The sequence below is a fragment of the Cibotium barometz genome, chromosome 33 (genome assembly GCF_041138505.1).
Source record: "Cibotium barometz isolate CiBa-2024 chromosome 33, ASM4113850v1, whole genome shotgun sequence".
NCBI lineage: Eukaryota > Viridiplantae > Streptophyta > Polypodiopsida > Cyatheales > Cibotiaceae > Cibotium > Cibotium barometz.
In genome coordinates this window covers 34,110,891-34,125,902 of record NC_141078.1, presented here as the reverse complement: position 1 = coordinate 34,125,902, position 15,012 = coordinate 34,110,891, and the positions used below count along the sequence as shown (strand labels likewise).

At 42.7% G+C, this 15,012-nt stretch overlaps 1 protein-coding gene across 1 annotated transcript in view; it reads left to right on the top strand.

The window, feature by feature from the left end:
- Positions 1 to 7,015: 7,015 nt before the first annotated feature.
- The window catches only part of LOC147619507 (uncharacterized), a 34,123-nt gene continuing 26,126 nt past the window's right edge, over positions 7,016 to 15,012 (top strand). Inside the window, exons 1-4 of the mRNA XM_086773456.1 lie at positions 7,016 to 7,260; positions 7,355 to 7,465; positions 7,555 to 7,749; positions 7,828 to 7,956. Coding sequence (XP_086629582.1) covers positions 7,106 to 7,260; positions 7,355 to 7,465; positions 7,555 to 7,749; positions 7,828 to 7,956 — 590 coding nt within the window. The 5' untranslated portion in view covers positions 7,016 to 7,105. The remainder of the gene's footprint in view (positions 7,261 to 7,354; positions 7,466 to 7,554; positions 7,750 to 7,827; positions 7,957 to 15,012) is intronic.

Sequence of the window (15,012 nt, the reverse complement as noted above, 5' to 3'; positions counted from 1 at the left end):
TGATTAATGTCCTAGTGGGTGAGCTGTAGGAGAAGAGCATCGAGGCTATAGTGGAAAGGAGGTAACTAGTCTATATGGAACCCATGTGCCTGAAACCATTGTGACCCTGGCGTACCAAGTTTTGCATGTGTCCTACCTCTGCTAGGCGGCGGGATGACTCGAGTTCCAGCATGGGGAGCCTATCTCTACTCAAAACTATAGACCCTCTGGAACAGGGCATCCACAACTAGCAGGGAGGCTGCAAACCCTGCTAGAACAATGGCATGAGGCACTGATGGTTTACTCCTGATCATACATGAATACATCATAATCTGTAGCCTCTCCACCCTCCTCCAATCCTCTCCACTAAGATTGGGGCCCCAAAAAGGTGCCCTAACATCGCTGCAGGTGTCACTAAGGTGTCAAAACACCATCTCTTGGCGTACAGTTCCTAGAAGTAGGCCTGAAAGCATTGTCGCTCAAGTCTCGCAAGAGCTGCATATCCCCTAGCAATCCTGGCATGTGCTGCTGGTTTCATCCGGTATTGTGGCCCTATGAAAGTGACCCCCAGATAGATATACATAAGAGTGCACAATGTCCACTATCTCCCCTACATATGCAAATCTCGTGTCTCTTAGTCCCATCGATGTGGTATTGAAGACTATGACCTTGGCTTTTCCAAGGTTAATGGTGAGGTCCCTCTGCTCACAAAAATCTTGCAATGCCTCCAGGTGCTTTTGCAGCCCCTCTTTGGAGCTAGACATCAGCACAATGTCATCTATATATGAAACCGGACAAGAACCCGGATCAATGGACAAACACTTCAAATGTTAAACAAAGATGTGAAAACACAGCGGAAATAACTATAAACAAGGCTAAAGGGAACACAACACTGAGCTGGAATGGCCCTCCTAGGAATTTCTTTATTGATAGAGAAGCTTTTACAAGATACCAAGGTGCGAGTGTGAACAACACCAGATCTTTCCACAAAGCAAACACCTCTAAAAGCTATCCAAAATTGTCACAAAACAGTCCTCAAAATCAGCTCATAAATCAGCCCGGTATGAAACTAGGAGCTGCCCCGAACCCCATACTAAATCAGTTCCAAAACTGAGCCTCGAAACTGTCCTGGATTTCTCCAAAACAGTCCCAAATCTCGGCTCCAAGATCGACCAAATGTAAGAGAGATAAGAGATCTTCTGACACCTGCACTGTTGCTATATCCCGTACAACCAGCATAGGTAGGAGATGGAGTGCTTCACGGCTGATGTACCTACTACATAGCCTGCGCAAGGAAAAGAGGGGAAGAGGCTTCACAGCACCTGTACGGCCTGCACACAAGAGAGGGGGCAGAACTATACAGCTGCCGTACACTGTACGGTCAGCATAAAAGAAAGAAGAGGTTGCCCAATTGCTTGTATAAGTACGGCCGACAGAGGGGAAAGAGAGAAAACTGCTGCTTGAGTGCTCCCTGAATCGCTGCTAATTGAGAGAGAGAGAGAGAGAGGTATATATATATATATATATATATACATATATATACATACTACTGATCCAAGAGGCGCCTCCCTTATCCCCCTTTTCATAGAGTCAACCTCCTCTATTTTCAGCATGTGCTTGCTTTTCCCTTAGCTAAAAGTGGCCTTCCCTCATAAAAATATCCAAATTTGTGCTTTATATATCCAATCACTCTATAAATGACCAAACTTGCCATCTTTAGAGTCTAGATTATAAAAATACCTCATTAAAGGTAGGCGCCTTGCTTTTATTGACTTTTTGAGCCATGCCCAAATACTAATATGTCCACCCCTTTGCTATTAGTGTATGAAAACACTAACTCATCACTTTAATGATGAAAATCCCATGCCACCTTTGTCTAGATGCCATCTTCCAAGCCAAAACCTTGCCGGTCCACAACAGGACTGCGCAGAGGGAAGAGGCGGAGGAAGGAGGGGAGGCGTTTAGAGGAGCGATCAACAGGAGAGTGAAGAAGGGCGGGCAGGGGTAGGAGCAAATAGAGGGGAAGGAAGAGGCGAATTAGGGCGGGTAGAGGCAAGGAGGGGAGGCGGAGGAGGATGGGGGGCGAAGCAGGAAGAGAGGCAGATGGGCGCAGCGAAGGAGGAAGGAAACAAAGGAGGAAGGAGGGGCGCAACGATGGAGGAAGGAAACGAAGGAGGAAGGAGGGGCGCAACAATGGAGGAAGGAAGCGAAGGAGGAAGGAGGGGCGCAGCGATGGAGGAAGGAAGCGAAAGCATAGGAACAGAGCCGGAGGAAGGATCAGAGGCGGAGGGGAGCGATTCAGGCAGCGAAGGAGGAAGGAAATGATGGAGGAAGGAGGGGCGCAGCGATGGAGGAAGGAAGCGATGGTAGAGGAACAAAGGCGGAGGTGAAAGAAAGAAAGAAAGAAAGATTTAACGTCTTCCAAAAGACCGAACTCGGCCTATGAGATAAATCGGAGTACCTCTATGGGGTATCCTCTGTCATCCCAACAAAATGAAAAAGTACTGAACTAAAAAGCTGAATCCGGGTGTGCAATAAGTACAATGGGTGGTGAAGGGGATGGAGCTCTACTACTAGGAAACTCGTGGTGCCTGCTCGTCTCAGGTTGGAAACTTGCATGATAGTTTTGAGCTGCAACAGATTAAACAGTAGACTAGCACACAGGCCTTCGCATAGAGCAGGGATTCTATGAGGTACTTGCAAGATTCACATGGTGAGGTTCAGATTGAGCCTAATAAGGTGAGGGGTATTGCTTCAGAATTTTATCGGTCTTTGTTGACTGCAGAGGTGCCCTCCCCTCAAAAATGAAATATATAAATGAAATGATATATTAACGTCTCTAAAAGGCCATAGTGGCCTATGAGACCAAAACTGCTGAAGTTGGTGTCTCATCAAAGAGAACAACTAAATGAGACTAAAAGGTACAATAAATTGATTGTCCTATAGTTATAAGAATAGAACTGTAAGACTCCAAGATGATACTGAGTAGATAATACTAAAAAATGTATATCAGGTAGATCCATGTATGCTGATCAGTTGAAGTGTTGCCCTCTCCTTAGATCAAGTATCTCCGCCATGGGGCTGTCTAGAGAATGGAGAGGTCATAGAAGTGAGGTAGGCGCCTCCGATGCTGAGCAATAATGGCTCTGATCTGGTGATGGTGAGGATGCTATGGTCGGGATCCTGGTGGGCGTGGCCGACGAGCACAACATAAGATAATTGCTCTATCAGTGGTGACCTGGGAGCGTGGTCGGTGCCCTGATGGTGGCCTAATGGAGGAGGTATCAGGAGGTGTATGGGCTTGGTTGCTGGTGTTGGTGCTGAAGAAATCTGTCAGGGTCCTTTGTCTAGGTACATCATGGATCGGCCTCCTGTCTGCCAAGAGGGTCTCTCTGTGTCTGTGTCTCCTGAGCTCAAGTAGAAACAATCCCAGGCATCTCTGATCCTCAAACTCCATGACCCTACGTAAGGGCCCAAAACCCTCTCGGAAGAGGTAGTGATATCTCCCTCGGATCTCATAATAGACTGTACATTGGCAAATGTAGTGTTCCTCTATCTCTACCTCCTTGTAGCATAGCTGACAAATGCGATCATCCATGATCTGATGCACATATCGCCCTGTCTCAATCCGCAACTGGTGTGATGAGGTCCGGATCTGTCCAATGGCACAACGTATCCCATGTTATAGGTGTACATCCATGTACGTCGGGCGAGTGATAAAATCATCCGGTGAGAGGTGTAGAAAATGGCTCTTATAATGAGCCATTTTTGTGCCCAAGGGCTCAAGGGGGCTAGTCCGTGTCCTCTCTGTGTCCACTCTAATGATATCATCCTGATCACGCGGTTTTGCTCTAAGCAGGTGAGATCCAAAAATGGACAATCCAGACTGTACTAAAAGGGTGGTAGTGCCTCTATCTGCAAACCATGTAGGTCAAACCATGATCTCATCTGAGCGTACCAACAATGAGTATCTCCATCCTCTGCCAACTGTATGGATAAGGTCAATGCCAATCGAGAGTACCTTTGCTGAGGGAGCTCCCATAGCCATTGTGAAAAGGTAACTGCCTGGGAATAGGACCTCGGTTACTACTGGGTTGGGGCACCCAAGAACAATCTCATGTGGTACTGACGATTTGCTCTGAATCATGCGGGCAATCATCATAATCAGTGGTCTCTCCATTTGCCTCCATCCCTCATCTATCCCTCTCTAAGATCTGTGATGTATACTATACTAGGTCCCCAAATTGGAGCTCCGTACAGGAGGGTCGATGTGACAAGTGTATCAAATAGCCACAATTTGGTGTGTGGCTCCTGAAACTATATGTGTGCACACTGCCTCTCAAGTGCCCCCAAGGCTACATGCCCTCGAGCTAATCTAGCTACTATTGCCTCCTTCAGGGAGAAACACGGTCCTGTGAAAGTAACTCCCAAGTAGACATATGACCTGACGTACTCTACCAGCTCCCCTCGGAAAGTGAATTGAGGCTCTGATCTCATCACCCATGCTTGTGTGGTGTTAAACACCATAACCTTGGTTTTCCCAAGGTTCACTGTCAGATCTTTATCTGCACAGAAAGCCTGTAATGCATCCAGGTGTCTCTGTAATCCCTCCGAAGAGTCTGAGATTAGAACAATATCATCAGCCAACACCCCTGCCAGGCATGCCCCTGGGCCTCCCAATCTGCCTACATAATCAGAGACCGCATCAATGTACAATCCAAAGAGGGTGGGCGATAGCAGGCATCCCTGCTTCACCCCTATCGTGCTGGTCACCCTATTAGATAGTCCGCCTGGAGCTCGGACTGTGCCTGTCACAAACTCATACAAAGCATATATCCCCCTCACATGCTCTTCTCTCTCTCTCTCGCTTGGTACACAGGAGGGCTGGACTGTAGGCGCTCAGGGTTGCATGCTCTTCTCCTAGGTGGCCAGAGGGCTGGTTTCTTTGGACATAAAGGCGGACAGGGGCTGGTTTTTCATGAACATAGACATCATGTCGATGCGTTCAATTGATGGAACTTTCAGCTTCTCTTTGCTTTGGTTCAAGACTATTTTGAGATTAATGGGCTGTTTTTTTTGGCTACAAATTCAGCTATGTACATGGGTTATTGGCTACAAGTATAAGGTCACCTGGTTATGTTTCTTGCCATGGGAGTGATGCAAGCTCGCATGGCTGCGTGCTCATGGAGCAGATTGTTTTTCTTCTTGCTAGAAAGAAACAGAGGGACCTACAGTTATGGGCATCTCTATGTTGCCAGATGTTTCATGAGGGAACAGGTAACTAGATGTATGCTGTTGTTGGCACTATTGTTGAATGGTGCCATGAATGGTTCTGTATGGAAACAGGATAGAAGTTTCAAAGGGAAACAGGCCTAAAGGTTTCATGTGGAAACAAGCCTTTCGCAACCAGACAGGGAGCTTTGGTCGAGAGACTACAAAGCTTCGAGAGACTCAGCTACTACAGCCTGTCTCGTGGTGGGAGAAGTATGGAAATTGTGCTCCCACGCTGGTAATTCACTACCCTTAATTATAGTTTACATAGTACACTGTACAATGTGCATCTTTCTTGTTTCCACTTAGTTCTAATTTCTAATTGTATGTGCATTTCAATAACAGAAACGCATCGCCATTTGAGTGCTCTCATAGGATTGCAGTTTGGGTCCATGTGAGAGGAATTGGAGCACTTGGGCCCTCTTCCATACAAAGAAGAGGAATAGACTGAGTACCGCTCAGCTAGAGCGGTTGGTGTTTTGTCATTGCAACCTCCAGCTCCTTGAGAGGAATGCCCGACATCCGGAGCCTTCGCAGGTGAATGTGGATAAGATCGACATCACAGGAGGGAGAGGTTCATCCGAGAGATCCCACGGAATGAGCGTGATATGTACACCTTGCTTTATGAGGAGCTGATAGTGCCGAGCCACAAAACCCGCTGACAGTTCCCTCTGTGTCCCCAGGTTGTTGTCAGAATACGCAGCGGAGATGATGACCAGATCTGGGAACACAAGAGCAAAAAACGCATGTAGAAAAATAGCACAAGAGAGAGAGAGATGTAGGCGTGTAACTCTACTCTGATATACACAAGAAGATCCCGATATGATACACTGAGTGGTATGGGACTAGGGGCCTATTTATATGCCCCTAGATGGGCAATCGGCCTACTGAAAAGGCCCTCCACGATTGTAGCAACAATCGACCAGCAGCACATGAGGCCCACGACTCCATACATCCAGTCGGCCAGCAGAGTGAGACACTCCACGACTGATGTTTGAGCAGTCGGACAGCTACTGGGTCCTCCAACCAACTCAAGTGGTGTACTTTGCTGCAATTGTTTTCCATGGGCGCTCAATTATCTTCCCCCTGGGCTCATTTTTATGGTTTTTCAGGTGGATTGTTGCAGGTTAAGAGCTGTTGGAGCTTCCCCTTCCCTATTCTCTATGCATTGAGGGTTGAGCTTGCTCCCCACCACAGCCTCTCTTAACCTATATTCAGCTATGGTAATGCCCCTCTAGTGGGCTACTCTCATGAATTATGTACAGCTGTGTGTAGAATATGCTTTTTGGCTGAGGCAAGAGCCTCCTTTGACAGGAACAGGAGCAGCTGCTGCTCCAAAACAGGAACAGGTGAGGGTAGTTACCTCACCACGCAGCTGTCCAATTCAGCACTAAATCAGTGCTGTTTTTGGACTGTTCAGGGGCTGTTCCAAGGCCCAGTTGATGCCAGATTGTAGAGGGACCTTGCTAGGGCCTACCAGGACAGTGTGGTGGTTGTACAGAGCTGAAAACAGGTTTGTACAGAAAATACAGCAAGCTGAAATTCACTATTTGGGACTCAAATGGAGTGCCCAATTGCACTCCCGCTTTCTATTTTCAATCTCTTAACGAAGAAATAAATACCGCAAGGGGCGCCGGACTTCGAGGGGGCCAATCTGGTGTTGAGAGCGAGGGAGCGAGGATTTTGTTTGTGTGCGTCATAAAGTCTAGGTATTTAACAATGTATCTCTAGTCTGACATATAGTTGTTTTAAATATATAGATACGATGAGTGACCACGGTCGTAAAGTGAAGTTGGCGATCATCAAGTATTTGCTATGAGGCACTGGACTTTTTGGAGATACACTGTCAGAGGCCATGACAGATTATCTGGAGATAGATGATGCGGATTTAGACGGCGCGATTGAGATTCGTGGGAGATTCAGTATGCCCGTACGACCTGGAGAGGGTACATCCTCCCAGCCACATGCAGGAGTGGAGACGTCTTGGCATGCACATACTGCTGCGCATCGGTAGGCTTCTTGATTGATAAAATAGTAATGTCATCCATTTTTTACATATAGAATTCTTAATATATATATCCTTTTGATGTCTTTGTTTGCTTAGGACTCCTATCCCAATTACATCACATCACGAGAGTCAACGGCTTACTCCTGATGTACCTCCTAGTACTCAGGTGACACCTGATTCACAGGGTAGTGGCCGTTCGTCCCGCAGGTATATCTTTTATAGCGATTACGGATTAAATATCAAGTATTTTTTACGAACTCACATCTCAATATATTGTATGTTTGTATTGCACGTAGGCATCAACGGCGGCAGAGTACCACACCACCAGTGCCCCCACCAGTGCGGTTGCGCACGTGCACTAGGACTTTGGGTGTCACATGCGACATCACACCTGATGAGGGTATCCTTCAGGTCGGAGCTGGCATCAGCTTCAGACAAAAGATGAGAGATCTTTGCATGTCATATCTACAGCGAGTTCATATACCATGGCAGTAAGTATTATTTAACATAAAGAATATGAATTACAGTTTTTTATTTGAATTACTAACTGACTTTATTTTGCAATGTAGCGATCAACTCGAGGATGACAAGAAATATGTCATCAACACACTGGAGACAGAGTTTGGGGCAGGATGGAGTCGGAAGTTGTTGCTGAAACAAATGTGTAAACTCCTGAGTCATCGACGCGACAATGCACGGTAAGTAGAGAGAGAGAAATGAAACAAAATGAAATGCTATATTTATGTCTTCAAAAGGCCAAGATGACCTATGAGACCAAAAATTTACCACCAGAGAGCTCTGATACCAATGGGCAGCATGGGGTGTGTTGTAGTTAAGGGTACTGTGGGTAGTCACTTAGGATGTTGCTGGAACTACTGCCACAAAATGCTAGAAGACTGCTGGCTTCGATGGTCTACTGCTAGGCCAAGTTGATCCAGGGAACCTTTCTTGATTGCGGGTACTGAAGGTTGAGATGCTGATACTGGGGTTGAAACACGAGATAGAAGCCTGTACACAACTAGAGTAAGAAAAACGAGTCTGAGGGGAATCGAACCCCGACACTAGCCATATGAGGCTATCACCACGAGACTCCCCACCACCCACCCTTGTTAGTAAGTAAAAAAAAAGAAAAGAAAACAAGACTTCACAATGAATGATTTTGAGATTAAATCTTATCGAACATAGGCTGATCCGTGAGTTGATATGTAAGACTATTGGTCCTCATCATCATCTCTGAGATAAACCGTCAATAAAATTTCATCTTCATTATCCTTGTTGACTTCTTCGAACTCCTCCATAGTTAAATTTGTGTACACGTTCATTTCCTCCGTAGGCTCGACATCTATTGTTTCCTCCTCTTCGATGTCTGTAGTGTCAGGATCGTTGTCGTTCTCATCACCTACAATGTCATCATGATCGACGGATAGAAGAATTCTACACCTCTCTGAGGTCGATTTGTCTAGATTCCAGGATGTAATCAAATCATCCTGATCCGCTGTCTCAGAGTCAATGCTATCAAACAAGTGTTGACCTCTAGGTTGGACATGCACAACTTGCCACCATGGATGAGCATCTGTATTCTTGTAAAAGAATGCTTGTTCAACATGAGTTGGCAGAATGTAAGGCTCTTTTGTTGCACGCAATAACTTCGAGGAGTCGACGGACCAAAATTCGAAAGGTTCTCTTTTCATTGTGGCATTATTGCCTTTATACCCGGGCACGGAACCAATCCACCTTCAAAACCACCTGTCAAAATACACGAATCAAAACTTTAGAATTATGTTTAGCTTTAAGAAATCTACATGTTATTGTTGCATGAAGAGAGATCTCATTTACCTGCTTGAAGATACGATATGATACTTCATAAATGCCGACTATGGCTCCCACGTAGCCAAGTTCACTGTCGATAAGATTTGTATCTCTTGAACTTGCACGTGATAATTGCTTAAAAGAGGCAACAACGCAAGAATCCTGAGTTAGACGTAAGTCGTCAATAGATTTTATCTGAAGATGTTGTCCATAAGCCCACATGTTGGTATACATTCGAGCCTACACCAAAACATAAATTATTAAAAAAAAATTGAGATTCATTTGTTTAGTTCAGAGTTTTCAAAACCAAACAAGTTACTTGTTTTTCACACCCGATCATAAACTCTCTTTGTTCTCTAGAGATTGGCTCATGATCACTAACCGCACGTTGCATACGGGTGTATAACCAATCCATGAAAGTAGGTACGTGTTATATGTACATTATGTTTGCTATGTTATATACACATTATGTGTGCATATACTAGGAGGCTAACCCACATTAGGCTTGTGAGCATGGGAGCATGGGAACAAGCTCTAGTGGAGCATGGGTTAGGACTAACCTTAAGGATTAAGGTTAGGATCAGGCATCCAAGGGTCACACATGAGAAATGGAAAGTCAAGAGTCACTTGAGGGTCCTCCTATATAATAGGGGCATGGGGCACACTCAAGGGGACTAGGGGGCTTGAAGCTGGGAGGCTTGGAGGCTTATGCTATGGTCTCTTGTGTAGAGGTCCATATCTACTCACCTACCATTTCACACTATAGTTACATGCTATTGGATTGTGTTATACCTCTTGATGGTATGGGACATCAAGGTAGAGGTATGATGTATTTCATTTATTATTCATGTGTCCATCCCTTGGGCTCAGGGGTGGTTGGGTGGTTGAGTTTATGCCTGATTTATGCATGTTTATGCATAACAATTATCTAGAGAGATCTTAGGGTTTTAACAGTGGTATCACAGCAATCTCTAGTTAATTATTGTTGATTTTTTTAAGTAAATTTTAATATTTACTAAAAAAAGGTTATTTTGTTGATTTGTGTTGATTAATTTCATGTGGATCATTGATATGGTGATTGGAACATGTGTTACTTCAATTCAATGGACAAATTGACGTTGCGGGGGAATACCGTGAGTTAATGCTATTTTTTCCTATTTTTTATGGTTAAAATCAAGAATTAATGGAATTTTTTACAAAAATACCATAGAGTTTATGGTGGATGTTTTTGTAGAATGGATTCCCTGAATTTCTAGAATTTTTAGAAATTTGTTTCTAATCTTTTAGGAATTTTTTGAGCATTTTTATGATAAAAAATGTATTTTTATATATTTTTGCAGGTTTTTTCCGCGAGAATGCGATCAAATTTCTGTCAATTTCTACTGAAATTCAGTAGGGGACAGCGTGTTGATGCATGAATTGCTCTCCTGTGTGCGTGGGGTTCTCTCCGCCTCTCAAATCTGATTTTTCTCTCTTTTTCGGGTGAAAAATCTCTTTAAAATGATTTTTTTTAACATTAATCATAATTAATGATAATTATGATTAAGATATGTTAATTAAAAAGTTAATCAAAGGATTAAGTTAATCTATGATTAACAGAGAAGGGAGGAGGAAAGAGAATGGAAGGAAGAAGAGGGAGAGGAAAGAAGGGAGAAGAAGGAGAGGAGGGAGTTTCTCTCCCTCCCTCTTAGTTTTTCTGCGCACAGGAGGGGGGGGGGGCTGCGCGTTGCAGCCGGGCGAAAAAAAAACGCCCCCCTTAGAAAAAATCAAAATGGATATAAGCTAATTAAAGCTTATTTTTTTCATTTTTTAAAAAAAATGAGTTTTTTATTTCAAAAAAAAGAAGCTTTTGAATTTATTCAAAAAAAGCTTAGAAAATGCTTGAAAAATTCAGAAAAATTGGAATTTGAGATAAAAAAATCTCTGAAAAATTCCTGGAAATTTCTTAGTGAAAATTTTTGGCTTTTCATCTTCCGGAAAACCTTTGGCTTTCCATTTTCCCAAAACCTTTTGGCTTTCCGAATTCCAGAAAAACTTTTGACCTTCCGTATTCTGGAAACCTTTGACCTTTCACATTCCGATTTTTTTGTCTTTTCATTTTCCCAAAACTTTTGGCTTTCCGTATTCCGAGAAAACCATTGGAATTCCAAAGTTTTTTGACCGTTCGTATTCTAAATGCGTTCGGAGTAATTTAAAAAATTTTAAAAAATTCTTGAAAATTAGTGGAAAATTAGACAAAGGTTATTTTAAATTTTGAGAAAATGTGGGGTTGGTGTTTGGCATGTGGTGTGTCCATTCGGACGCCCGTGACCATTCAAATTCCATTAAAAATATATTTTTTGAAAGAAAATTAAAAAAATCCATTAAAATTATAAATTTTCATTGGATTTGAGAATTGTCGGGCGGAATTGGAAATTTCGTGAACGATGGGATTCTCGAGAAAAATTAGGAATATTCTAGATATTATTTATAGAAATTCTAAAAATTGATATTTTTAAAATATCAATGGTATTTTGGCAAATTAAATTGCTAATTTTTTTTTGAAAAAATATAGGTTTGGAATGCCATAAGATAGGTTTGGTGGAATTCAAAATTATCATATTTTGAGGCCCTATAAAATAAGGGAATTCACAAAAAAATCATGATAATTCTTTTTCTCGAGAATTTAATATTTTCGAGGGTTATTTAATGTTGAAGTACGTTTTCTCGTGCTCACTGGAGAGACAGAAAACTCTCTCACTTGTAGCATGAGTAGTATGATCCGTGTGTAGCTCAATCCAATGGGATTTGGAGCTAAGGATTCAACCCGTACCGGTGCACAAAAGCTTATCCACGAATGGAGAAAATGCTATGAACACTACTACCTTGACATAGACTTTACACACACAAGCTCAATCTTGCCATAACTCATTCACTCATAATCCCACTCATTCATGCATCCAATACAAGAAGAAAGCTAAGCTAATGCATACACAAGCTCAAAGCATACTTCATTCTCAAGCTCTTACTTCCCTAGCATGCACACTAAAGAATAGAAATGAGAAGAGAGAAAAACCTCATATCATTGCATGGAATTAGAAGAACATTGCTTATACAATAATGTAGATGGGGAGAGAGAAGAGCTTGCACCTCTATGAAGAAGAGGAAGAGCTAGTCTCAAGAGAGCTCAAACATGAGTTTAGCCCAATGTGTCCATAAGCTCTCAAATGAGCCACTTTTTATACTAAAACTCTAAAACTCCCAAAACTTCCCATGTGGGATTATTCTCAAGCCCACTCCCACACTCATCTACAACTTGGAACTCTTTACAAGAGCCCTAAATAAGAATGTCAAGTCTCTTGTTTTCCTGCTTGCATCTTTGTGTTGCATCCTTGCATTGATCACCACTCATCACGTAACACTCCCCCCTTCCTATTTTGCACACGTCCTCGAGCGCAGTAGAAGCAAAAGCTGCAAAAAACAATGGATACAAGTAAAGCCTTTTATTGAAAAAAAAACAGCAATGACAATCTCACACGTGAGCATACTAGTGAAAGGCTGATTAGAGTTTTAAAGAGTGCTAAAAGAGGTGAGTAAAGACTAGTCAAAGTGAGACTAAGTGGTAGATAGTGCTATGCAAAGGTAAGTGTGCTTGTACACCGTAGGTTATGACCGCAGTCTCAATGTCCTACAAGTGTTTAAGTTATTCCTAAGTGGCAACCCGACTCCTAAATATGAGCATTGGTGATTGGACCTTTCTTTTTTTTTCTTTTTTTTTTTGCGTGTGTGTAAAAGATGAATAAAGAGGAAGGTTCCATCCCAATGAGACCCAAGCAATGGCCAAGAGACCTCCACCAAGAGAATCTAAAGGCCGCTAAGTATCTCAAGGGCGACAGACCCTTTTCTTTCTTTTTGACATAAGGAGTACTCCATGAAGATGAGGGCATCGGTCTCGAGGGCCCATAATGTACCCCAGAGTCCTACCAACATCCATCAAGGTGATAGAGTCCTTGAAGGTCTTTCTTATCCTTTTAGATGTCAGTGTTCACCCCATGGAAACCAAGGCATCGGCCCCAAGGTGCTAAGACAACCCAAGGTCCTACCAAGCATTCCACATGGCTGTAGACACGTCATGTCTCGATTCACTTGTATATATTTTTTTAGGGCATGATTTTCGTAAATTTTTTATTAATCCTAGCACCTAGCCCATACCTAAGAGGTAGCTACTACTAGGGATAACTAATATACTTCGAGAGCATAAGAACTTGGCATACTCCGTTGGTATATATCCTACACTATCTTCAAATAGAAATACCTTCTACTAAGTCCTCTCAGAATCTAGAAATCACTCACCACATTTTAACAACTAATTTAAAACTTAAACCAGCCAACTGTGTGTGAACATGCAAACAATATATCCAAAAGTTAAAAGCACATAAAGAACAAAAGATTATGATTTGAATACACCTGTTGTAGTGCTTGTTGATGTTGTGTGTTTGCATTGATGCATTACTGATGTTGTGCTGATTGCTTCTCTTTGCTCTTTGTAGGCATTGCATGTCTCCCCCCTTCCTAATTTGTGTGCACGGTAGGTGGACTATTGGGGCGTGTTTGTATGCTCTTGTTTAGCTGAGATCTCTGCAAAATGTTTATTAACAAACAAGAAAAGAAAAGAAAGGAATAAAATTTGTTATTGGTGCCAATCACCGAATATAGCCGAGGGAAAAAACCCAGTGGGAGAAAAGTGCCCTGGCTTGTTGATCTTATTGTGGAGTTGATAAGTTTACCCTTGTACTGGTGGTGGATCCGTGTCCACTTATGTTGGAACGATGGTATCAATCACTTCAGGATGCAAGGACAACCCTGTATAAAAACCGACCTCTGGAGAAGGTGGTAGAGGAAGGAGTGCTTCCTCGCTAAAATATAGCATTGGCTCTATGGGAAGGTTAAGCAGACAATTTCGATTTTGGAACTGCTCAATATAGGTACTCATAGTGATCCAAAATTGACATGTTGAGGCTGGGGGGAGGAGGGCTTGCAAGATAGGTGGTTGCAAATCATGTATGCATGTATCCCTCCATTGTTGTGCTTGAACCTCCTCAGGTAATCTACGTTGATTTGGTCCTCGTTCTGGTACTCTCACATTAATAAGGTTATGGCATTGGGGTGTAATTTCCACGATTTGTTTCATTAAGCCCGTGCCATATCGTCAAAAGTAAGAGTGGCATAGCCAACAAATGTGTGAAGCTTCTCCTAATACGAGTCGTGCACACTCTTTGACAATGTAGAAATGGGTGATGCTGTTGATAGAATAAAGTGACAAAGTGATGCCCACAGCAATTTTCACCTAAGGGAGCATAAAAGTACCTAGAATGAGTTTGAAAAGGAGGAGCACTATAACCCTCGCGATGTTCAGGTTGAGTACTATCCGGGTCAATGCGTGGTGGGCATGTATCTTGCCAAGTATCCATCAGGAGGTATCTGGTCATAGAACTATGAAATTTAGAAACTTCAAATTTTATACTCATATCCATCATTACAATCCCAATCAAAAACATTGTAGATAAGATCATCTCAAAAAGAACACAATCCTCTAAAGGCATAAGGAACCACATTAGTAAATGTGAGACTATTCAAACACTGATCTACCAAACTTATCTTTTTTTGGGTATGTCCTTAAGAGGTGGGAAGATTAGCAATTGTCGAGGAATTTGAGCAAGATAAGAGGATTTAGGCATTGAAGTGCTAGAATCTATGCTCAAAGGAGACTCATGTAAAGTTAGATTTGTCTTAGGTACACAAGTTGATGGTGGAATTGTGTAACAAGGAGAAATTGGGACAACTGGTGATTCAATACATGTTTTGGGAAGGTCAACACAAGGAGATTTGTAGGTGCTATCACAACCACGTATCCTACCTTCTTGAAGAGGTTGTGTTGATTTCCTTTGCACCCACTGATATAGAAA